Source organism: Penicillium manginii (assembly GCF_028828005.1).
Source record: "Penicillium manginii strain IBT 31320 chromosome Unknown utg000005l:1.0-5665137.0:1.0-5668048.0, whole genome shotgun sequence".
In the NCBI taxonomy this organism is placed as follows: Eukaryota; Fungi; Ascomycota; class Eurotiomycetes; order Eurotiales; family Aspergillaceae; genus Penicillium; species Penicillium manginii.
The window spans coordinates 5,343,307-5,368,145 of record NW_026643106.1 but is presented as its reverse complement, the minus strand read 5'-3'; the positions used below and the strand labels follow the sequence as shown (position 1 = coordinate 5,368,145).

Genomic DNA, 24,839 nt, shown 5'->3' with positions numbered 1-24,839 from the left:
GAAACAAAACAGACGCAAAAGCACAAGGCTGCGCGCTATCAGCTGTAAGCTAAATCGCGGTACCTAATGCCCATGCCGATGCTAGGTCGAATTAGGAAAGTATGGGCGCAAGCGTGGGTGGTGCTTCTTGGCTGCCGCAGGGACCCACATCTGCACTGCTCATCACCAACACTGATTTCTATTATTGATTGGTGTATTATTTCTCTTAATAAATTAGCTGTTCAACGTTGGTTTCGTCATTTTCAGATTTCAGCTGCAGTGTTCATCACTAACACTGATTTCTATTCTTGATTGGCGTATTATTTCTCTTAGTAAATTAGCTGTTCAACGTCGGTTTCGTCATTTTCAGATCTCGAGCTGCACTGTTCATCACTAACACTGATTTCTATTCTTGATTGGCGTATTATTTCTCTTAGTAAATTAGCTGTTCAACGTTGGTCTTGCCATTTTCAGATCTCGAGCTGCAGTGTTCATCACCAACACTAATTTCAAGTCCTGATTGGTGTATTATTTCTCTTAATAAATTAGCTGTTCAACGTTGGTCTTGCCATTTTCAGATCTCGAGCTGCACTGTTCATCACCAACACTAATTTCAAGTCCTGATTGGTGTATTATTTCTCTTAATAAATTAGCTGTTCAACGTTGGTCTTGCCATTTTCAGATTTCAGCTGCAGTGTTCATCACTAACACTGATTTCTATTCTTGATTGGCGTATTATTTCTCTTAGTAAATTAGCTGTTCAACGTTGGTCTTGCAATTTTTCAGATCTCGAGCTGCAGTGTTCATCACCAACACTAATTTCAAGTCCTGATTGGTGTATTATTTCTCTTAGTAAATTAGCTGTTCAACGTTGGTCTTGCCATTTTCAGATCTCGAGCTGCAGTGTTCATCACCAACACTGATTTCTATTCTTGATTGGCGTATTATTTCTCTTAGTAAATTAGCTGTTCAACGTCGGTTTCGTCATTTTCAGATTTCAGCTGCAGTGTTAATCACCAACATTGACTTCAGTTCTTGATTAGCGTACTAGTGAATCAGTCGTTCAACGTTGGTTTCGTCTCTTTCAAATTTTAGCTGCAGTGTGTATCACCAACATTGATCTCCACTCCTGATTAGCGCGTTATTTCTCTTTGTGAATTAGCCGTTCATCGTTGATTTCGCCATTTTCGAGCCCAAGCAAGTCATGGTTCAAATTCGGGTTCTATTTTCTCAATTAAAACGCCATCTTTGGTAGTTCTAATACTCAATATTAAAACTAACTAAGACGAGATGGGAATTGAAAATTACAAAAATAAAATTGCAAATCCAGAGTCCCATGAAAGTTTCAAGCTCTCACTTATGTTTTCCACTAGGAAAGTTCGCCCAGAGAACAAGAGTGCTTATTACCATATTAAAAGACAAGTGACGTAGTACTTACAAGAAATACGGAATCGAATTGAATAGTTATGAATTTAGTTCAGTGCAGTACAGTATTAGCAAGCGAAAGTCTGTACACTATACAAAAGAGAGTCGGACCGCCTATTTAACGTTATTATAAAGTTATATGCAGATAGAGTCCTTTTAAACTCTGGCACTTAATAGCCACTGATTGAAGTTCCACAATGGAATAACGACTAAGCCTAGACTGTTTATTGAATTTCTGCACCTTCAGATGAGTCTCGGTGAAAGGCTCATTGTACACCCGCACCCGAGGCCTCATGACGCTAATTGGCCTGTTTCCCTGCACTGTAGTCTGCTCTAATCGGCAGTGATATCAAGCGAAAGGCCCATATTCAGTACATTATGCGCTTAGAAGTAGTCGGATTGATCACATTTTCAGAGGTTTCACTTTACTGTAACAAGCTCCCCGGCACTACAATATGTTTATTTCCAGGTGAAGATCCATCTTTTCCGCTAGAGAAACTAACAGCGATTCACATTCTTGGGCCAAGCTGCAGCTTCCATCCAGCAATATCGATACCTTTGTCAGTAGCCGTTGGTTTTCGATAAGCTGGATAAAAGTCACAATTGGAACGCAGCAGCCAATATTCCATCTAAAAAAGAGACACTTGTTAGAGAAAACTACAGTGAATATATGTCATGTATCGCACAACATACCTAAAATGCTTGATCGAGTGTAGAGGTAACATTCTGAGAACAGGGCAGAGTTGCGCCGATAGAGGTTCTAGAAAGTCGGCATGGAGTCCAAGGTCCATTTCGAGATTATCTTGCGGGTAGTACGGCATTGAAAAGTGATAGCCACACCGATTTTGAACAACATAGGAGATGGAAATCTGTATTTCCAGCTCGCGAACATGTTTGAGTATGTGCCTTGGAAGCGGAATAGAGGGAATGATCAGTCGGTTCAAATTCCACTCACTCTCTGGCCGAAGGAAAATCCGCTTGAAAACTAGCGGAATAGTGGCAAGTCGAATCCGGTTGCAGGTAATGCTGAGAGCTTGACGGTGGGATGAATCCATCTATCATGGAGTGGAAATTAGAAAAGGAGTTACTAACAGTAAGCTTTAGGAGCCCTACAAAATGGAGTACCCGGTGTAGAATCTCAAAAGGTATGGCCTCCATAAAAAACCTGTTTGGATTTTCGTTCCACAACGGATAAAATATACTGCACTGTATCGAGATGCCAGAGCCATATTTTTATCCCTGATTTTGTTCAACGGACTCTTGAGTAATTGATTAAACTTTCCCAGCAAGGATAAGTTTGTCGTACGCTCATAACTAATCATTATACTACCGTCCAAGCCTAATTGGCATAAATGAGTTCTAGTACGGGACCCATTTTGACGAGCCGTAGTGTGACTAGGCTTTGTTCTCGACTACCATGCCGAGACATTCCCTGCATCAACAGTCATGGACTGATATATTCTATTAACTTATTTACACTCACTCCTGAGTCGGCTGGCCAGTCGTCGACCGAGAATAGACCACCGTTACGACCAGCTGACCACAGCCAATCAACTTACAGGGACATCACTTCGTTCTATCCCATCATACCTTCTCCGAGCGATCAAGGAAGAAGGACATCTCCAGTCTCAACGCGACTGGGCATACCATTTGAGACAAGTGGCAGAAACTATACTAGCGGGACTAGTGGCAAAACAACAGACAGATGGGACTCATCACATCGGGTGACGTACATTACAACACAGGACATAGAATTTCCAACAACTACATCCGACACCGAACCCACGGTTCGAGTTTCGACAGGATCCGAGTCACATTCATTGAGCCCTCGAGTTGCGGCTCTTATATTCGGTACAATTGCAGGAGCAATTGTCTATGTCATTGTAGTTTCAACGATAGTACGACTTTTCCGGGTGAATTCACGCCCACTGTCTGTTACATATAATCCAAACGTCTCATACTTTTCTTCTGATTCGGATTGATTATTGTATAGTACAGTAATATTCGAAATCAGATTTACCACTAAACTCTTAGACTTTAATTCCCGAGGCCTCGCTTGAAACACGCTAGTCTAATTTTAGCCTTTTCCGGAGGAGCCCTTGTCAGACTGAATTGTATTACCTGGTAAACAAAAATGGGTCTTTGTTATAATACCGTAATTTACCTTTAAAATATGATCGAATTTTTCAATGCCAAGAGACCCTTATATTTAAATCCCTTAGTTTTGTTCTCAAGATGCGCGATTTGCCCATTTCAATCTTGAGGGCTCTTTTGAAAACAAAGCAACCTTAGCACAATTCATCGTAATTAATTCCGCCAGCATCTTTGTATCTCCGTATGGCGCGAACGGTGGGTCAGTGCACAATCAACCACCTTTGACCATGACCAGTACCACTTCCGCCACCGCTTCCTCCACTTGGCTGCGTGCAAACGTTCAGGATGTCAATCAAAAACTGTCCAGGTTAGCTTCACCTCATCGACGTCATGTTTAAGTCTCACATTTTCGGCATTGCAGCATAGGGTTTGACCCTTGCACGAGCTGCCCACTAAAGAACCGGTCAGCGTTCACTAAGGATAGTGGCGGGAAAATATGAGGATATTGCTTACAGTTAACACATCCCACTCCGATGTCAACGGTTTTCCCTAATACATTGACTGGAACCAGGATCTGACAGCATTTTGGCGTCTGGTTGCCACTGGAACACGTAATGGAGCTATCTCGTTGGGCGAGCGAGGACGCGAGGGCAGCGACTGTAGTTCCAAGAATAATAAGTTCCAGCCTCATATTAATAGATGGATGGTGGTAAATAGTGCTGAGTTGATCGAGCAGTATTATTCAGAGATCCAGACTGGGCCTTCAAATTAACCCAGAATATAAGAATGCATTATGTCTGGTGAACAGGAATGATATTTTATGCGATAATCAACCATCATATAGGTTTACCACAAATCAGGCAAAATGCTACTCCCTCACTTTATACTTGCTACTATGGCTAGCAGCGTTATTGCGTATTCACTAACCGAGAGACAAACTTCCATTACATGCTCCAGTGGTAACCAGACTCCAAAATCCTGTCAGATTCTGGTCCCTGTCAACATTCTAGGTAAAACTATTGACATCGGAGTTGGGTGTGAAAGCTGTAAGCTACCTCCTCGCGTTTCTTTTTTGCTTCGGGATACGCTAATCAGTCTATAGTGGGCAGCTCGTGCAAGGGCCAAACTTTATGCTGCAATACCGAAAACGTGGGTCTCAAAGAATACGTCTATAACTTTAAGCTAACCCGATCAGTTTCTCATTGAAATTCTTAACGTTTGCAGTACGCCGAGTGGAGGAAGTAGTGGTGGTGGCACTAGTGGTGGGCATGGCGGTACTGCAGGATAAGCAGATTATTCTAGGCCAGCCAAAAATTGGGTCCATGTTCTGCAAATATCTATCTTCGAGCCTGCGTGTCGAAAATGACCTCTCGCACTCTCTTTCTTTTCACCGACCGTGTCAATACACGAAGTCATAAAACTACATCCTTTGTGACTTGAATTACCCTCTATTTCAATTCTATTCATTGCTCCTGAGTTTCCTGACTTTTACTCCGGCCTGGTTATATGAGGAGTCATCTTAACCAACTTTAATATAAAAAGCCCTTCTTCAACCCCGAGTTGACTAGCTACCCAACTTTTGAACATATCATTGGAGCCCAGATTACAGTCCAATATTTAGATCTCTCATATTCTCAAAAACTCCTAGAGGGCTTCGAAACAGAGTGAGAAATGGGTAAAAATCTACATATACAATTTCGTGGGTCAACAATATGTTTTTTGGTATTTGTTGATAAATCTAACTTCGTTATTCTAGCGTGGAGGCGTGAAGCCGGCAAAAAGGGTCGTGTGCGAAGGCCCAAACGATACCCTCTCTCTGATAAATTCCAATCGAGTATTGATAAGGAAATCTTCCACCTCGATTGGTCCCTGAAGCCAGGATGGAGTTGCGAAAAGAAATGGGGCGTTTTCCATTCGACCTTACTTTTTAGCAAAGGAGACGAAGAGTGGACTCGAGAATCCTTGGCCAGAAAGCGGGATGATGAGCTTCGGCAAAGGCAAATGCAAAGTAGCAAGGATACTTTTCGCGCATTCACAAAACCTTACCCTAGTGAGGATGATGAGCTTCGGCAAAGGCAAATGCAAAGTAGTAAGGATACTTTTAGCGCATTCACAAAACCTTACCCTGGTGAGGATGATGAGCTTCGGCAAAGGCGAATGCAAAGTAGCAATGATACTTTTCGCGCATTCACAAAACCTTACCCTAGTGAGGATGATGAGCTTCGGCGAAGGCAAATGCAAAGTAGTAAGGATACTTTTAGCGCATTCACAAAACCTTACCCTGGTGAGGATGATGAGCTTCGGCAAAGGCGAATGCAAAGTAGCAAGGATACTTTTAGCGCATTCACAAAACCTTGATTTGGGTACCCTGGTAAGAATGATAAGCTTTACCAAGTCGGGAAGAGACATAATGAGGGTTTGAGTAGCTCATTTGGAAGATCAAATTTCAGTGAGTGAATTCGAATGCACTCTTGTGGAGGATCATTATGTACAGTGATGTGTTTGTGATGTATCTAGCTTCTACCAAGGCCCTCGGTAGCAAATGATTTACCGCTCTGGGCTCAGTTAAAGGATAAGCATACCAGAGAAAGTATTGTAGAGATCCTGTTACTATAACCAGGGAGATATATTATGTCCTTCTGTTATCTTGACGCTTAGTGACTGAAAAACACGGACTTCCTTTAATATACCAGGCAATGGCCAAAATATATTTGAATAATAGTTTGCGACCTTCGCTTAGTTTCTATTCCTGACAATAGCCTGTTAGATTTAATTCCGTGATATTACAAGTATGGCGAACCAAAGCTCAGGTTTTATCTAAAATAGAGCCGCTAAGCTATATATCCTTAGAAAATTGTGACTACTATCAAAGTATGGTCGTTCGTACTGTAAAGTACTGTTCAATTTTACTTATATCGAATAATGTCTCTAAACGCATACCGTATGGGCGTTAGTGTAACTCTTGATATTCAGAAAGGTGTCGTTCAGCTTCATGTACTATACTACTTGATATGGAGAGGTACGAAGAATGTTACAATACAGCACTGCAAATTACAGTAGGACATTTGAAACCAACATGGGTACTGACTAATTAATACTGTAAATTTCCCAACGTCAGCCCATATAGTGTACTAACTATATATTACACATGATAGACGAGAGATTATTTCACTTGTGGGGCTTTTGGACGTGAGGCGAATACCCCGTTGACCTTATTGAATAATTCCTTAGACCATGTCGTCAAACTCTCTATATAGTCCATATTTTGAGACAGATTCTCTTTGATTTCTCTATGTTTCATGGTGTTAGCTAGTTCTTCTTTACTGGGCATTCCATTTCAGCTTTACTTAATGTCATTCTGGTGCCTAAGATTGTTTCTAGTTAATAACGGCCTTCAAGATGGTATTTAATTCATCAGCTAACCTTTCTAGAGTACTTCTCAAGTCACTTTAAATAGTTAGTTGAAAATATCTATAGACGAGTCTTCACGTGGACTGTAGCGTCATTCTACTGACCGGATATCTTTCTGGGCCCTAGAGGATGGTTAGTGGCAGCACAATAATGCATAATATTATAATTTATCGCAGGGAGTGGGAGAGCAGACTGTTGGACACTTTCATATAGCTTGCTGTATTCTGGCTTAGAATAATTCTTATTCTGACTCGGTTACAGTATGACAAAATATCACACCTACTTGATATCTGGTCTTCGGGGGGGGTGATTATGATAGTCAACCTTTCAGCCTCGTTCTAGACAGGATTTAAAGCATCATTAATTACCTATAACTTGAACATTCCCTCGTATCGCTTCTGTTGCTTAGCGAAACTTTCAATATGTAGTACAGTATAGACTGACCCGTCATATACATTATCTGTAGCTGACTCAAGAGCCTGAACCCAGGCCATAGGTTCTTTCTCAACCCCCGCCGCTGTCACCTCTGCCAGGTATTGTGACCAGTTGTTTGGTTCCATCATGGGTAGGAACGAAAATAAAATAAAATTGACGAGTATAGTGCTGTATACAGTAATAGACTGATGGGAAAGTCAGACTGACTGTAGTGTACAGTACAACAACAGTAGCAGTCTCACACTAAAGCAAATGCAGCAACGACGAATTTATCATTTGAAAATATCCGCCAGACGTTCCATATTCCACTCTTGCTCATTTCTATAAAGGCCCATGCTCTGTGCTGTAACTTGAGGCGGAGCTCGAACAAAGGAAGCTCTGTTCTGTAGGCCGTTGAACCCTCTTTCGGTCCCGGCAGGATGCGGCTGTTGGGACTGTGCCATGTTTGAAACTGGGGGCTGCTGCATTGTGGAGGCAAAACCAGCGGGACGCAAATGAAAAGGCTGGTTGTTCATAGAAGAAGGTCTGTTCAATGGCTGGGGCTGTAGAATAGCGGTCTGGTCACCTCTTGAAAGTGACGAAGGGGAACCGGCAGAGCCGCTTTGAGGATGACACAACTCGATTTCGTCGGGGTTTATACCGAGATTGCGAATAGCTTTGTTCAAATCTTCGTCTAGCTCCAGTATAGACATTGCCTGGGAATGTATTTGCAGTAGCTGGAGGCAAATGACATGGAATTCGTGAAATAACTTATTGCATGTGGCATGACCTTTCATCAGGTGGTCCTTTACAGATTTTAGTGAAGTGACAGTATGGCGATACTGCTCTGTAGCAGTTGGAATACGTACCAGAGTTGACTTGTCCCCAACAATAGAGGTTAGTCTGTTCAACAGCCTCATTGCACTTTTTTCTTGCTCCTCTGTAGGGGACTTTCTCATCATATCGTCTGTAGTAGGTGACATGTAGGAAAGAACGGTTGCAGTCTGGGAACACGAATGAACGGGCTTTATGATGGGCTATGCCGCTCGATTAATGGTCAACTGGGTAAAGTGACGGAGCATGGATCCCAGTGGTAACCAGGGAAGGTGGCACAGGGTCTAGAAGCATCTAGGACTACGCTCGTGAGGGGAAACTCAAAGAGATTGACCAGATAGGAACAATGTGCGCTTTCGACAAGGAATTTTGTCTTGGCCGAAAATAAAAAGAATTATTTTACTAGGGCTTGATTATGAGAGAAAGCTGGTAATAGGCCATGATTTGGAATTATTTATTGCTTCTCCTCTCTCCCTGTACGGTACCAGGAAACATGTGACCTATTCAGGAAATCACTGACATATTTAGGACCTATGAAGGTGGTCACCGTTGGCCCTAAAGCTCAACTTTTGGAGCCGAATGGAGTAGATCAGAGCGACATCGCAAAAGTACTGTATATCAGAGTTCATCGTCTGAGAGAATAGTCATGTGCTGCTCTTTGGTTGGAGACTTTCTAGGGTTTCAAGAGCTATCGACTCCGTTCTCAACCCCTCATCAACCGCTTTTTCTAGAGCATGTGACAAGTTGCGCATAGCATGCAGGGTAATCGGTGTACACAATGGCTCGCATTGAAGTAGGATAAGTTCGTCGTTGATGTCGAGCACCCGTCGCCGTAGCTCCTGTAGAAGGAAATGGCAGGTGCGGTAGAATTGGTTAGCTGCTCGTTTTCTGCCAATTTCGCGAACAATAGTGATTGTATCCATTGTTTCAGATGGCGAGAGCCTATGTGCAGTACAAGTTGCTCTGCGATGGGAACTTTTTATGATTCTGGAGCCATATTTACCGAACGTGGACAGTAGAGTATGATCCTGGGTTTTCAAATTCCAAATTTTACGGTCAACAAGTCCAACATCCTCCCTGTCTTTTGCGTGCCTTGCTCGAATACTATTGTGCTAGCGATGTAGAGGTATTTTAAATGAGCCTGGAGGAAGTCCACTTGATTGAGCCAATGACGAGTTTCCCTGAGAAAGTGGGCATCCCGCTAGCAGGCGGGGAAGGGGCCGGCGGCTATCCGTTGATCATGGCTTCGGACGCATAAAAGGCTATGTGCCCGAAGACCGCTACAGTACGGTACACAGTAGCCTATAATATGACTGGCGCCCTAGAAGGACATAAGACAGGTTCTAACAGTACTGTACTCCAGGAAAAGGGAAGCAGACAGCTAAGCACATATCGTACTGTACTACTGCAGTTGATGGTGCTGGACCATAGGAACATAATAATTTCATGTATAAGCAATGCCACTAGTAATCTGGGGCTCGCCCCAAATATGATGTGCGCGGGCAATAACCTTACGACGGCTTTACTGATAGATCAACCGAGGACGTATTGGCGTTACTTAGACATTTTCCTTGAGAGTAATGCCGATCATTCTCCAATAACGGCAGGCCCGAGCCTGTCGCGAACCCTTGTCGGCCGGACGCAGCGTTTCACTGTGCCGTTGGCTAGGCTTGTTTGTTTAATTGAACAATCACACCCGTTTACCACCAGGAACAAGGTCTATGCGTTTTAGCTTTGCTTCGTTTAACGATGCTGTTGAACTATCGTTCTTAGCCCTCTGTATGGGCCAATGCTGTCATTCAGCATGTCTCCGTTTTAGACTGATGCGCGCAACGCGCGTGTCTTCCAGTAAGGCCTTGGGGGCGGGATGTGATGGAAAGCAGAGGGGAGAAGGTTGGAAATGGCATTTTGATCTCAGCGATATAAACATCATTATGAAAACTAAGACTAAATTCCTTACTAACATATGCTCAGGTCGTGGATGCGCTACGTGGGTGTAACGCGCTCGCCAAGGTAGGTAATTGCATATATTCAAAGAGTCGACGTATGGCACTAGTGGGGGCAGTACAATATTGAGAGAAAATGAGGTGTTATGGTTAAAAAAGGCCAAAATACAGCAATGTTAACTACAGCACCACTATTTGGTCGATAAAGGCTATTGCACCCCGAGTTTTAAACAATTTCTCAAGTTTTCGCATTGCTGAAATGTGTAGACTGTTCAATCCAGGCATAATCACGCATGATTTGTGAGACCCATCACGTTTCCCAATAACCGAAGGTCGGACTGAATGCGAGTATTTCGTTCATGCTCATATGGATGGTGAAAGAAGTGAGCTAGAGCGAGATCTTCAGTTAGCCTGAATAGCCGTGCATGCTGGTGGCTAATCCCTATTCGCAAATAAAGAAGAACTATCATAGCCCTTAAAGATCCCCATAAGTCGAATTTATCAAGGGCCACGCATCGACATGCAATATAGTCGTACTGAGATGATAGGCTTTTTAATGTGGTGTCCAGATCACTTTCCTGCTTGGCTGATAGGATGGAGCCGAATGAGAGGACCGCAAATAATAACGCCATCCACCCAGGGCTCAATGAGTCTAATTCCCCCATGTTTTGCTCAAATTCTGCTTCAAACTCATGGGAATACAAAATATGTGGCTCCTATTAGACAATACGTCAGCATCAGACCATTGCTCCACGCGTTGTCTTGAGAATGAGTACAGTACCACGTGGCGAAAGAATTCTCTTTTCACTATCTCTATGACAGCAGGTGAGGGCAATGTATGTCGAAGTCCACCCAGCGTGGTAGCTGAAAGGAAATCATAAGACAAGATTTGATCGTCAAAAGAGGTCACATAATGTTTATCTTCGGCGTAGCTTGGCTCCTCCGGCAGTCCCAATTCATCCATGAAATTCGAATTGCCAGCGTTCCCGACGTTCATGGATTGGTAAGATGAAGAGACATCTTCCAAATACCTGGATCTTCTTATGATATTTTTTGCTGGGATACACTCTTCGGGTCGGCCGCGTCGTATACAGCTATCGCATGGGCTGTCTTTATTACAGGCTCTATGCAATATTCGGCATGGGTTGCAGCGGCTCGCATTCGAACTATTAAAAACAAACTCCATATTGCACAAGGAAAAGGTGTTGTACAGTGCACTCTGCGGTGAAGATGCACCGGCTAAGATAGATTACCGTGATATACGCCGACCCCTCGAATACTTTGAACAGATTCAACTAAACCGAATTCTCCATTCGATGAACAACCGGCTTTTTGTATTGCAAAAGGCAACGTTCCCGGTCGGTGGGCTCCCCAATTTGAGCCTTCAACGCTACCACCTGTTAATTTACTAGTTCCTTGAAAGATCCAGTTTGTAAGCCGCCAAGATGACCGGGGAAGAGTAAAAACGTTTAACAAATGTACAGAAGTGTACATGATTCACGTGGTCGAATTAGTGCCTAGGTAGTCCTTCCCGGCGGCAGTTTTCCAAAATTTAGTCTAGAGAGGCGAAATTGATGGTTACACCCGAAAACTTTAGATTCCAACAGCGGCTGCAAACTCGACGTTATTGGTGAGCTTGCGTCTGCTCCTGCCAACAACCCGCCAACGAAGATGCTGATGTGATCCGACTCACCCGGAATGGAATATTTTGGTTTATTTATGCTATGATCTGAAAGTCCGCATCTAAAAGGCCATGCTTTGGAGTAGCAGCTCCTTATCTCTCTACTGGGCTGGTTGATTTCCCAGTGGCTCTCATATCCCGCTCGTGTCCAGGTCACTGGCGTGACTTGGTTTTTTTTGTGTCTCTCTGTGCAGCAAGATTTCCAGGGCAAAGCAGGCTCGTGGCGAAAAATCGAGTCAAAGCAATCCCTGCTGCATTCGGCACCTTTCCATGATCAAGGGGCTGGGAGAGATCCAAACCTTGGCAAGTCTCGTTCGAATTACTCCTTTGGGTGTATTTGACAGCGCTTGAGTTAGCGCGATCAGTCGCCAAAGCCAGACAAAAGTACTAAGCCGGCATGGGCCGTTCTGTTGGTCATATTTTAGGTGCGCAGGACATAGGTAGCGTCATCCGGATGGGCTTTTCTGGCGATCAAGGCCGGTGTACTAAGTAAGCTTCTTACGCCATACAATTACACTATTTCGGGAGCTCCTCGGCCCGGTGCGTAATCGCCGATGCGGCCATATGGCCTGCGGCCTGCGCATTGCAGGAAGATCACGTGACAAGATGGAGTGAATGAAGTATTTGGAATAAAAAACTTTAATTGTTATGATTATCACGTTCTGTTTCTGAAAAAGTCAAGATCCCGCGATTATCCGCGCCTGGGCTGAGCTGGTTATCTTGTAAAAAACCTGCTGAGCTAGACTTTAATTTCGATAATAAGACCCGGCTAAATCATGGGATCGCCCCGGTACATACCATACGAGGCGAGAACACCATTGATCTGCGATGGCTCGCATCGGCACGAAGGGAAGAAACAGAGCTAAATTTTGCGTGGATCCAGGCCGATTGACTCTGACGGTCATTCCCAGTCCAGCTGTGCCTGGCGAGGGGACTTGGTCAGGCGATAGCGTCGCTTTTCACAGGAGAGTCTGTTGTGATATGAGGCTGGTGCAGATCAGGAATCAAGCCGAACCATCGGAATTAACTCCGTGGTGTCTATACAGAAGACCAAGTTGATTGGAAATCAACTTGGCTACACGTTGTATATATAGCCTCATCTTTCCTCCTAGAGTAAAAACACAATTTAATACCTCTGAACTACATCAGGTTATGAGCCCGGCAGCAACTCTCGGGTGCCGTCTCTACTCATCTGAGATTCATCTTGACTATCTTAACTATATATCTACCCCGCTTTCACAACCATAACCATGTCTGCTCTGGTTCACGACTCGCCCGACCGAGCCGTCACGGCCATCGAGCCCCTGACAGGAAGCGACAACTTCGCAACCTGGAAACGCCTCATGACCTCCTACCTCAAGGCAAGGCAGGTCTGGGATGTCGTGTCGGGCGACCTTGAGCGCCCTGACTGCTCTTTCAAGTACGCCAAGCCCATTACGGCGGACATCCACCCCCTGGTGGAATCGCACCTCGTGGGGGCGGTGAGGCAACGCGCCATCGAAGCGCGCCTCGAAGTGGAGGTCCAGGCATTCGAGCGCCACCGTGAATGGTCGCGCCGCGAGGCCGAAGCCTACCACACTATCTTCCGGTATCTGTCCCCCCCATATCAGTGTCCATGTCGCGGGGCTGGAGACATCCCGGGACCTCTGGAATGATCTCGAAGAACGGTACCGGCGGATGGAACTCGCCACGTTCTGCGAGCTGTTCGCTCAGCTGCGCGAGACCACCGGCGAGCGCTGCGGCAGTGCACGTGAATTCGTCGATCGTGTACGGATGCTAGTCCATCGATTGAATGCGATCGCCCCTGGTTCCATCGGTGACAAAGCGCACATTGCAATCCTACTGACGCAGATCGGACCGGAATACATCCTGATTGTGGATGCGATCCAAAATGACAAGGATCCTGTCAACCCGGCCAATATCGGCAACCGTCTAGCGAATGCTGAGCAGACAGTGCAGCGAAAGGACGCTGCGACATTCCCGCAGCGAGTCTCCAGCGGAACAAGCAACCCTTCCATCAATACGGTGCAGAAGAACACCAAGAAATGCAACTACTGCAAGAAGCGCGGTCATGTAGTTGCGGAATGCTGGAAGAAACAGCGTGAACAACAACCGCCCAGGGACCATGCCCTGAAGACCGAACGGAGTGTTTCCGGCTCACCAAGAAACAACATGCAAAATATACCATCAAGCCAGATGGAAGATCGGCAGGGCCCGCCGACTTTCAAGAGACCGCGGATCAATATCGTGAGGGCGAGGGTGACGACCCTTTATACCCACGCACCGCAACCCCGGTGGATCCTGGACTCGGCCGCCACCAGCCACATCTGCTGGGACCGCAGCTGCTTCAGCAGTCTTCGGCCTCATCGCGAGATGTTGGACACGGCGGGCGATCCAGTGGAAGCCGAAGGGATTGGTACGGTGAAGCTCACGCTCCGGGGGAAGTTCAACCAACCCCTGGTGTTAAAGAATGTATACTTCGCGCCACGCGTCGGGATGAACCTGATCAGCGTGCCGAAGCTACTACGAGACCGCTACTCGGTGGTGGCGCACCCGCAGAACGTCTTTGTGCAACGCCGAGGACGGACGGTGGGGACCGCCTACCATACGGAGGAGGATCTACTGATCCTGCGGTGCCATGTGAGCAAAAGATCCCGAGAGCGAGTCCAACTGGCGAGGGCGCCGGCGACCCATGACCATGCAGATTCCCTGGAACCGCAGGCGGTGGCCATGGACGTCGACGACCCTCAGGAGTCAAGTGACGTAGAATGTACAGCGTCAACCTCTGAACTCGGTGGTGAAGCTCGGATACTCGAAGCAGATGCGGGCACAGGAGTGGACCAGGCCCCCGAAGCGCTGTGGCACGCTCGGATGGGACATCTGAACCGGGGCGACTTGAGGGTGGTCCTCCGGCAGACTGGCACTCCGTACCGACCGCTGACACAGGCGCAGCTGCAGGCAACGCCGCAGTGCCCAGCGTGTATGTCGGGTAAGCAGCATCAGAAGAGGAACTCCCGTGCACGACGGCCACGTCTGCATTCAACGAGAATATTCGAATTGATCCATTCGGACATCATGGAGATGCCGATGGCCAAAGAGGGCTCCAGGTACGTGATCACCTTTACTGACGACTATTCTCGAGGCTCGTGGGCCTATGCCATGAGATGGAAGCATGAAGCGCTCCAGAAGTTCCGACAATTTGAGGCCTGGGTGCACCGACAGTTCGGCGCCCAGATCAAGAGGTTCCTCACCGACAATGGAAGAGAATACCTGCCGATCGGAACACACCTCGAAAGCCAGGGAGTTGAGTTCGACACCTCGCCGCCATACTGCAAAGGACAGAATGGACTGGCCGAACGCACCAACCGCACTATCCGGGAGCGGATCAACACGCTCCTGTCCGATGCGAACCTACCTCCTTCCTGGTGGTTCGAGTTAGTGGACACTGTGGTCTATCTGAAGCTGCGCGCGCCAGCTTCAATCCTCCAGAAAAAGACCCCGTACGAAATTATCTACGGGAAGCCGCCATCACTGTTACATCTACGACGGATTGGCTCCCGGGCATGGGTCTTAATCCCAAAAGAGCATCGAGCAAAACTCGGAGCGAGATCGTCTGAGTGCCGACTGCTAGGTTATTGCGAGCCGAATCAGTACAAGCTCTATGAAATCCATTCGGGAAAGACGGTCTTTTCCCGTGATGTCGAGTTCGACGAGAGGACCCCGGTGGCGCCACTCGTCGAGGGGGAAACAGGCAATGACCACCCGGACAACGCTCCTCCATCGCCCGTCTTTCCATCAATGCCGAGCTCAGCCAGTGGGCTACCTACACCACCTCCATCGCCATTACCTCTGTCAGGTGATAAAGATAAAACGCCATCTGAGCGTGACGAACAGACACCTCCAGTGGTCAATCCAAGCCAACAAGGAACCGACTTGACATCGGATCTTGGGTATTCAATCTATGGTCGCAGACGAAGACCGTCACGGCGCCTCCTGGAATCACTCGGCAAGGTATACTCGGCAGGCACATTGAACACTGCATCGGACAGACAAGTTGACCCGACGACCTTTCGTGAAGCGGTGTCTGGATCAAACCAGCTGGAATGGTGGGCCGCCATCCAGAAAGAATATGCGTCACTTCTCGAACACGGAACATGGGAAAAGGTCCCGCGAAAGGACGTTCCCGCCACAGATCATGTAATTGGGTGCAAATGGGTCTTCAAGACCAAAGCCAACGGAACGCGCAAAGCGCGATTGGTCATTAAAGGCTACCGGCAGAAACATGGTATCGACTATCACGAAACATTCGCCGCGGTGTCACGGATGGACTCCGTTCGCTGCATTGTTGCCAGTGCCGTGCTGCGCGGATGGAAACTTCACCAATTCGATGCGATCACCGCATTCCTTCATGGTGATGTCGATTCGTCTATCTATATGGAGCTGCCCGAAGGCTTCGAAGAACCAGGATATGTGTGTCGGCTGCGCCGCTCACTATACGGCCTGAAGCAGGCCCCGCGGATTTGGTACCAATGCGTCCACCGCGTCCTGGCTTCTCACGGCTTCACCATGGCCCAATCGGACAACTGTGTCTTCTACAAACCGGACTGTGTCGTTTGCGTTTATGTCGATGACTTTCTTGTTGCTACGGCAAACACGTACGAAATAGAACAAGTACGGCGGGCCTTGCAAACAGAGTTTCGCCTAAACGACCTGGGCACTCCACAATCGTTCCTCGGGATCCAATTCGACTATCACATCGATGGGTCCGTGTCTATTCACCAACACCAGTACATTCAGAAGATACTCTCCGACTTTGGCATGGAGACTTGCCAGCCGAAGTCTACGCCGATGAATCCCAAGCAAACCCTTAACCATCGTCCAGAGGAACCTCCAGACGAGGAAGGAAAAGCTCGGTATGCGACTGCCATCGGTTCGTTGATGTATCTCATGGTTGGCACGCGACCGGATATTGCATTTGCGCTGGGCGTGTTGAGTCGCTTCACGTCCCAGCCGCAATCGCATCACCAAGTCGCTCTGCAGCGATTGCTTCGCTACGTCAAAGCCACGCAATCTCATCGCATTACCTACCGCAGTGGGCAGTTGATCGGGTACACGGACGCCGACTTTGGGGGCTCCGTCGTCACTGACGGAGCATACTCCACCTCGGGCTATGTGTTCCAGCTTGCAGGGGCGCCAGTTTCCTGGTCGTCCAAGAGACAGGGGAAGTGGCCACGTCTACGACACATGCCGAATACATCGGGCAGTACAACGCTATTCTGCATCTGCAGTGGCTCCGCACTTTTCTAGCCGAAACGCAACTGTATCGGTCGCCGGTTACTAACATCATGGCTGACAACCAGTCCGCCATTGCGCTTTCTCGCAATCCCGAGTTCCACAAACGGACGAAGCATTTCAATGTGAAATTTCACTATCAGCGAGCGGTGCTGGATGCAGGCGAGATTCAGCTTCAATATATTCCAACTGGGGAACAGGCCGCGGACGGTCTCACCAAACCATTGGGACCTATGGCCTTTGCCAAGTTTTGTAGTCTCTTAGGCGTCGATGCTTCAGAGACCTCGAGACACACCGCGTGACAGCGCAGGCGCTCTTTCCACTTTATTTTCCCAACATGGGTTTTGAGTGGTTTTACTGAGGCCTGACTGCTCTGCGCGAGTCCAGTATCGCCCTGCTAGCAAAGCGATTCTGAGGGGGAATGTTGTGATATGAGGCTGGTGCAGATCAGGAATCAAGCCGAACCATCGGAATTAACTCCGTGGTGTCTATACAGAAGACCAAGTTGATTGGAAATCAACTTGGCTACACGTTGTATATATAGCCTCATCTTTCCTCCTAGAGTAAAAACACAATTTAATACCTCTGAACTACATCAGAGTCGACCCTTGTCCCGCGTCCTTCCCCGCCCCCTTGCCGGGGTCCGGCGCTCACTCGCAAGCTTTTGCGTGCACCTGCAAGGCCCATTTCATCTACCCTGCACATCACCGTAGCTTCAAAGTCCGCTTTCTTGCATCATTCGGAGGTTTGAATCCTGGTCCTCGAGTTATGAGATTGAACCAGGGCTTGGTCTAGACCTTGCATAGATCTTGCAAAGCTGTGCCTGGACTGCTCGCCTTTATCTTCTTTCTTACCCCTCTCACCAACATGTGGGGGCCACGTTTCAATCCCTGTCATACGCTGGACTGGGCGCGAGAGATCGTAAGGGTTCGACATTATGGACATCATATATCAAGCCGCTTCTGGGAGCTCTTGCTGACTACTCTCTTGGGAATGCAATTCAGGACGTAAATTGATACGTTTATCCTCTCGTCTGATCCATTACTGACAAGCCTTGTCCTTTGTGGCCTCCGGCGCAATGGTCGAAACGTCCGGCCTGGGTCTTTTTGGCGATTCCGAAACATTGCGGCGTACCCTACCAGCGCGTGAATGTGATCGGCATCTTCGCCACCCAACATTGAAGTCCTTGCTCTCATTCGTGCACCAGACGAACATTCAGTCTATTGCCGTCCGCCTGTGGTATAGTACTAAGAGTCGGAGATGATGATCAACATGTGGCGTTCTCCGTAAAGTGTCGAATACAGACATTTCCCCAAAGTACGAGCATTCGGGGTCAATTGAAATCCCGAAACGAAAGGGGAGGCGAGACATTGGCACTGTCCTGGAGCACTGGAAATAAGTCGTTAATCTATTGTGGGGCTTCATTCAATAATCTGTAAGTGCCAGACTCTATCCGCAGATAATTAGATAGACGATCCGACTTTCTTTTATATACAGACTTTCGCTTGCTAGTACTGTGCTGCACTGAACTAAATTCATAACTACTCAATTCAGATTCCACATTTTCTGTCAAGCACTACGTCACTTTGTCTTAAATTGGGGTAATAAGCACTCTAGTTCTCTGGGCGAACTTTCCTAATAGAAAATATAAGTGAGAGCCTAAAACCTTTTAGGGACTCTGGATTTACCTTCTTTAGTCATGTATAATCTAGATTTCGTATTAGTTATTTTTATTATTGAGTATTAGAATTATAAAAAAGACGTTCTAATTGAGTAAAACCTGAACCTGAACCTTGGCTCGCTCTAGACCTGAAAATGGCGAAACCAACGTTGAACGGCTAATTCACTAAGAGAAAGAATACGCTGATCAGGAATGGAAATCAGTGAGTGCTGAACGGCTGAGTCATTAGGAGAAATAGTACGCCAATCAGGAGTTGAAATTAATGTTGTGATAAACAGTGCAGCTGAAATCTGAAAATGATGAGATTAGCGTTGAACGACTGACTCGCTAGGAGAATTACTGCGCCAGTCAGGAGTGGGAATCAGTGTTGGTGATGAGCAGTGCAGATGTGGGTACCGGGCGACTCAGACAAGAAACATCGCCCAGGCTCGCGCCACTACTTTCCTGATTCGACCTAACCGCAGCATCGGCATGATGGGCCGCGATCGAGCTTCGCAGCTAATTAGCGAGCAGTCTTGTGCTTTTGCGCTGGTTTTGTTTCCAGATGAAAGCACCACGTGTAGCCTCTCGGTCATCGACGGCGAAACCCGACCGTTGAGCCTTACTTCTGTCGTAAGGCCTAGCATGATCTACAACGCCCTATATACTCTGTAATTTTGGATTCAGGGGATACCGGCGGTGAACATCTGGTAAAAAGTAGACAAAATCGTGACTTGATTCTTGCACCTAAGTTGGCTGCACGGGGACGTACTATTCAATCAGTATTTTCATGCTTTCTTATTCGCTAGTTACCAAATTTGTCTCCGCCGACTTCCCGACATTTGCTGCTGGTCGGCTGACCCATAGTGCTTTCTTCCCTAGCCAATGGCTTCCTACTCCCATAACAACTACTCTCTTCTCATCTACGTGCAGCATATACATTACTGTAGTATTCTCGAGCGAATAAAATCTCCATCTTTCTTCAACAGCAGAGTACAGTACGTCTACCACTACTGTACAGTACGTAGCTTGTAATTGACAATAAATCCTGTTCGTACGGAATCGTACCTATAGCTAGCTCGTGTACGCGAGTTTTCAAATGATCACAGTGTATTTCCCTGTACACCTGTACTCAGTGACTACAGTACTGTACTGTACCATAAGTTATTATGTTTCCTTGTTTGGAAGATTCATGGCGGGAGGAGATTGGTACACTGGTGCGACTGGTGCGCTTCTCTCACTTTTACGCAGATCGTTTAACTCTTTCTTGTGCTGGACCAGTACACAACACATGCAACACAAAGATTGTATACCATCTCGACATCCCGATGATTCCTTGAGGTGTAGTCTTTTTCTGATCTGTCTTCTCTGTTGCAAGATTGGTATCCATTGAAGGCCGCAAAGAGTCAGCAAAGAGAAGAGGCAGCACTACAGTAGACACTTGTTAGTATGAGAATAATCAATTGCTATACAGAAGTGGGATATTGACATCACTGTTGCAAGCATTTTCTTGAGTATTCTCACTTAGATAGGAGGATATCTTCCCGAAGAGGCAACAGGGTAGAAATATGGCAGAGCAGCCTGCTATATCATCAGTTCTGTATCAGCTATCATGATCATAATAACGTACCTGTACGCTTGGGATTGCAACAGCTTGTGAGTGGATATGTCCACTTCTCATCCCCGAATTCGTCTCGTTGAGTTATAGTATGTATCGACATGATATGAACAGAGATTTAGTTGTACAACAGTCACGTCCCCAGAACAGCAGCTCGAGATGATAAATAATTCTGTCGTTTCATAACTTGGTAGTAAATAGATGACATATGTTAAACGATATACACTACCAGTACATTCAGACCCCCGGTGGACGCGTCAATGACCAGAAGCAAATAGACTATGTTGTGCACGAGTTTATCCTGACTGGGACTTGCACTTTTCCAGTTGCCTACGTTGAGCAACATGCAGCAGTGTGCCATCGATAACGCGTAAAAATGTTCAACACCAATCCAGCTTTCTCTTGCAGTTCGATGATCAGCTTGCTGAACAATTCCACATAAGGCCTGATTAGTCAATATTCTGTGTTGGCTTTTGTTTTTCTGTCGATCTGGGCATTTTTTTAGAGTGACGTTCCTGTTTGACCTTCTCTGTACTATGTTTTCTTTTCAAGTTACGTGTGGTGGGCCTCAGAATTTCCACATCTGCCAAAGCATCGCAGGGCCCAAAGAAGCACTTCAGCACCCATCTATAGACCTGTTCAGTTCTCAAGGGCTCTTTTGTCATCCTACCTGTAGGGCCAAATATCTTGGTGACATAAAGCATGTTTGTGCTGCCAATATGAGCATCAGTCTGTTGAATCCCACACCGGTGAACAGGTCCAGGAATAGGCGTGGCACATGAGGTTGGACGAATCGCCTTTGCACTATCAAAACATTTGACTATTACGTCAATGAATTTTTCCACTTTTGCAGAGTTGTATCTGAATGCCGAAGGATCTCTTGCCTTGAGAAGCATATTGTAGGCAATCTTTCGATCCGGCGGGTCATTCAAGATGTCTTGAATCTGCTTTGACTGGAAGCCAAGTCTTTCCGCTAGTTTAGCCATATTATACACGGTATGATAGTCCGCCTCCCCTCGATTCGGAGTTGCGAGCAATCTGCTTTTCTTGATTGGCTCCGGCGGCATCCTATGATAGTTTCGAACGCTATAGAGCCACAGTTGGCGATATCCAATGTCAAAAGAGTCACTGATCTTCAAATTCGCGTATGCAATATCATTATGTCCAAGTTCAATTGGGAATGGATTGCGCCCATTCTTCGAATACTGCTCCTGAAGATCGGTAGCATTGAACATATATCTTAGTGTCAATTGGATTGAATCTTGAACAGGAGGGCAAAGTCGCTTTATACAATTTGACCAACATTCAAGCAATTTGAAATCCTCGAAAAAACTGTGCAGTGAAGGAATGAAAACATCCATATTTATGATTCGTTCCACTATAGCCTCTCTCTCACATTCTGTAAAGGAAGAGAATATGCGGCCATCTATTATCATGGTACGGATATTACTGCTCTCCGGGCTATCCAGATGAGGAAGCTTTAGCTGAAGCGCCTCGACATCTTCCGAGCTTACTTTTTCTAGCTCCAGTGGGTCTTGCGATATACACCCGAACCAGAACATTTTTATTGTATGTAGATAATTGGTTAATTCCTGCTTATTGTCAGAAACACAAATGACTGGATTGCCTGTTTCCTTTGTACAATGACCATCTTTACGGCCTAGCGCGAAGAATAGTCAGGGACCTGCAACGCCGTCACACTGAGGAAGTGCTACAGTAAGACCCGCTGAATATGGCTCCGACAGTACGCCCTGGAGTAGACTTTCAAAGGTACGTGTGTTCGCAGCATCGCAAATTCATTTTTAATATAGATAAAACATACCTCTCGGCATTCGGCAGCGACGAGACGGGAAATCAAACTGATTCTCATCCCACTCCTCCACAGCCCCGTGACAGGGAGTAGGTCATCGAAGGCAACTCGAAGGCATCTGTTCTTTCGGCTGTCAAGCTGATCTAATCGGGTTTGGTTTGTTCTTGAGAGTCGCGAAAACCATCGCTGTCTGAATTGGGCATCACCCTCGGTCTCGTACTGCCTAATTTTGCGATAGATCTCCCCATCCGTGGGTGCAGATTCGTAAGAGTATTCGTCTATCAGGGCATTCCGTAGTCTAGGGCCGATCTCTATATATTTTAGCTCACATCTCCATCGTCTTATCAAGGTACATACCGTCAGCGTACAAGTCCACCACCCACCATTTGTCACCTGGAAAGAGGAACTCAGATGCTACCTGGATTCTATGCCGCCCATGGAGTGCTTTCAATTGCTCCGTAGCGAATTGGAGGGTTGGTAGGTTGTCCGACGATGCATGTTTGAGGTCATCGCCCGTTAGCCCATGACTTTGGGTGGCGATACGGAATTCCTCGGAAGATATAACCCCCGGGACTCGATTATGTATATTTAGCCGGTCACAGTCTTTATCATAGAAGATGTTTTTCAAGCGGTCGAGCTTTTTCTGGCTGAGATTTCGAGGTAAAGGTGGGTCAAATTGAATGTCAGAGAGCATCACCTTCGCAGCTCCAAGATAGTTTGCATTACGCTCCCGGGCGAGCGACGTTTCATCTTGCCCTTTTCTAATTGACATTTTCCAAGATCCCACATGGCGTAACGTCTGAATTATATGCTAACTATTTGGGCATGACTCCGCCTGCTTAATAGCCCTTAAACTAGATGCAATGTTTTGCATTAATTATCCCCTCAATTCAAGTCCTGTATAGATATTACACTCCGGCATTTTCTAAAATCAATTGGAAAAGGATTAACTCCAAAGGAAAGGCACTCCACAATATGATCCGCTGCCAAGTGGTAGGGGGGGCATATCATTGAAGGCCACAATGGTGTCTACGATCAGGGGCTCAGGCAACAAAAGGGTTAACTTTTGCTTTCCATATCCGTCATCTATCATTCCTCCTATAAAAGATATAGAAACTTGAAAATCCTTGGCCTGTTCGCAAGGTGACATGCCTTCTTATAAGAGATCTATATCTCGTCCTGCATTTCGCTCTTGGAGATGCTCAATCGCATGTGTTAGTAACCCTGGAATAATAGACGAGAACAGAAAATACATCTCAGGATGGCCAATGATCCACGTGTGAAGGATGACTGTCACGTCTACTACGAGCTCCAAGAAGCCGCGCTCTTGGACACAGACAACGAGGGCGACGTACCCCCAACAATCGACCAGAACAGGAGCGGCGAACTTGATCCTGCAGAATACGCCTTTCTTAAAAGTGCCGTGCAGTCTATAGTAGCCTCATTTCTCGATAATTCCTTTGAACAGCGCGATGACGAAAATGATGGGCACTACGAAGTACTTTTGCAAGCGTATGATCTCGCTATAGCTTGGGCACAGAAGGAGTCGTTACCAAATGCAGATCAGGCCAGAACAAGTAAATTGAACTTGTGTCCCTGCTTTCACTATCTGACGATTTCTAGATTACAACTCTTACGAGAAATCGCTGCAAAGTAACAGCAGTAATACCCCACAACCTGCTAGTAATACGCAGCATTCCGCCAGCAATATCAAGATGTCACGCGGTCCAAAGTCTGTGGATTGTGCCTCCCTGGGAGGCCCATATGCTGAGGCCTTCAGTCGTTTTAATTATACCTGTATACAAATTGAAGGAGACGAGAAAGAGACTATTATTTTACTAGAGCGGATAATTAAAGCAAAGGGCGGCCAAAGGTCTTACTACGTGGTTCAACGCAAGGTAGAAGGGAAGTATCGCTATGAGATCGCCAAGGCCAACGAGGTAAAGGTGGCATTAGAGGACTGGCAAGCTGAGCGAGGCAGATGGATCGTTGATGAAACTAAAAAGGAAGGAAAATTCCAGTCTAAACAAGTGGGAGAATTCAAAGAATATTGGTTTGCTGCCTATATGACCCCACCTGCGCGCATAGTAGGCACGACCCCTCGGTCCCCCACAACACTATCAGTTGCGGTATCCGATAAAGGCCCGCAGGTTTTGATATTCGGTGATTTAGCTTCATGGATTGGACAGGAGAAAGCAGAATCATTAGTGGAGAAATCTTGCCAATCCCAAGGCGTGCCTACCCCATGGGCTGTTAGGTCGCAGACAGTGATTGTGAACGATCCGCGATGCCATAATCCAATACAAACAAGACGACAGAAGAGGGAAGTTACCACACTTCCAGAAGAGGAAATCACAGGTTCGCCTAAATTACAGAGTATCAATCCAAGTTCGCTGGGATCTATTCAGAGAATAATTGATGACGCCATTAAGAGAACGCTTGAACCCGTCATCACTGGGCAGCATGAATTCCAGAAACAGTTGTTGGAGATGATGATCAGGATTGAGAAATTAGAGGACCGTCTACCAGGAGCCCCCACGGTAGACCTGAGCAACCAAACATGATTCTGATTTAAGTATATACAGTTCCGTATCGGACCCGTGCTTAAGTACTGGATATTTTAACTTGCCCCCTCCATCGCTTCTGGGACGGACGGGGAGAGAAGGGAGGGGGAA

General features: G+C 46.5%; 7 protein-coding genes across 7 annotated transcripts; 4 read left to right on the top strand and 3 right to left on the bottom strand.

The window, feature by feature from the left end:
- Window positions 1-5,210: 5,210 nt before the first annotated feature.
- On the top strand, window positions 5,211-5,856 carry N7533_008313 (uncharacterized protein; the record flags this gene model as incomplete). Its single annotated transcript, XM_057104963.1, has 2 exons — window positions 5,211-5,220; window positions 5,255-5,856. The coding sequence occupies 2 exons, from the start codon at window positions 5,211-5,213 to the stop codon at window positions 5,854-5,856; spliced, it is 612 nt and encodes a 203-aa protein (XP_056959920.1).
- A 1,760-nt stretch (window positions 5,857-7,616) lies between these two features.
- Window positions 7,617-8,036, bottom strand: N7533_008312 (uncharacterized protein; the record flags this gene model as incomplete). Its single annotated transcript, XM_057104962.1, has 1 exon — window positions 7,617-8,036. The coding sequence occupies one exon, from the start codon at window positions 8,034-8,036 to the stop codon at window positions 7,617-7,619; it is 420 nt and encodes a 139-aa protein (XP_056959919.1).
- Window positions 8,037-8,801: 765 nt separating this feature from the next.
- On the bottom strand, window positions 8,802-9,080 carry N7533_008311 (uncharacterized protein; the record flags this gene model as incomplete). Its single annotated transcript, XM_057104961.1, has 1 exon — window positions 8,802-9,080. The coding sequence occupies one exon, from the start codon at window positions 9,078-9,080 to the stop codon at window positions 8,802-8,804; it is 279 nt and encodes a 92-aa protein (XP_056959918.1).
- Window positions 9,081-13,034: 3,954 nt separating this feature from the next.
- On the top strand, window positions 13,035-17,091 carry N7533_008310 (uncharacterized protein; the record flags this gene model as incomplete). Its single annotated transcript, XM_057104960.1, has 2 exons — window positions 13,035-13,372; window positions 13,395-17,091. The coding sequence occupies 2 exons, from the start codon at window positions 13,035-13,037 to the stop codon at window positions 17,089-17,091; spliced, it is 4,035 nt and encodes a 1,344-aa protein (XP_056959917.1).
- Window positions 17,092-20,803: 3,712 nt separating this feature from the next.
- On the bottom strand, window positions 20,804-22,936 carry N7533_008309 (uncharacterized protein; the record flags this gene model as incomplete). Its single annotated transcript, XM_057104959.1, has 3 exons — window positions 20,804-21,946; window positions 22,177-22,475; window positions 22,522-22,936. The coding sequence occupies 3 exons, from the start codon at window positions 22,934-22,936 to the stop codon at window positions 20,804-20,806; spliced, it is 1,857 nt and encodes a 618-aa protein (XP_056959916.1).
- Window positions 22,937-23,425: 489 nt separating this feature from the next.
- On the top strand, window positions 23,426-23,821 carry N7533_008308 (uncharacterized protein; the record flags this gene model as incomplete). The annotated part of the gene is made up of 1 exon (XM_057104958.1): window positions 23,426-23,821. The coding sequence occupies one exon, from the start codon at window positions 23,426-23,428 to the stop codon at window positions 23,819-23,821; it is 396 nt and encodes a 131-aa protein (XP_056959915.1).
- Window positions 23,822-23,879: 58 nt separating this feature from the next.
- On the top strand, window positions 23,880-24,728 carry N7533_008307 (uncharacterized protein; the record flags this gene model as incomplete). The annotated part of the gene is made up of 1 exon (XM_057104957.1): window positions 23,880-24,728. The coding sequence occupies one exon, from the start codon at window positions 23,880-23,882 to the stop codon at window positions 24,726-24,728; it is 849 nt and encodes a 282-aa protein (XP_056959914.1).
- Window positions 24,729-24,839: the final 111 nt, after the last annotated feature.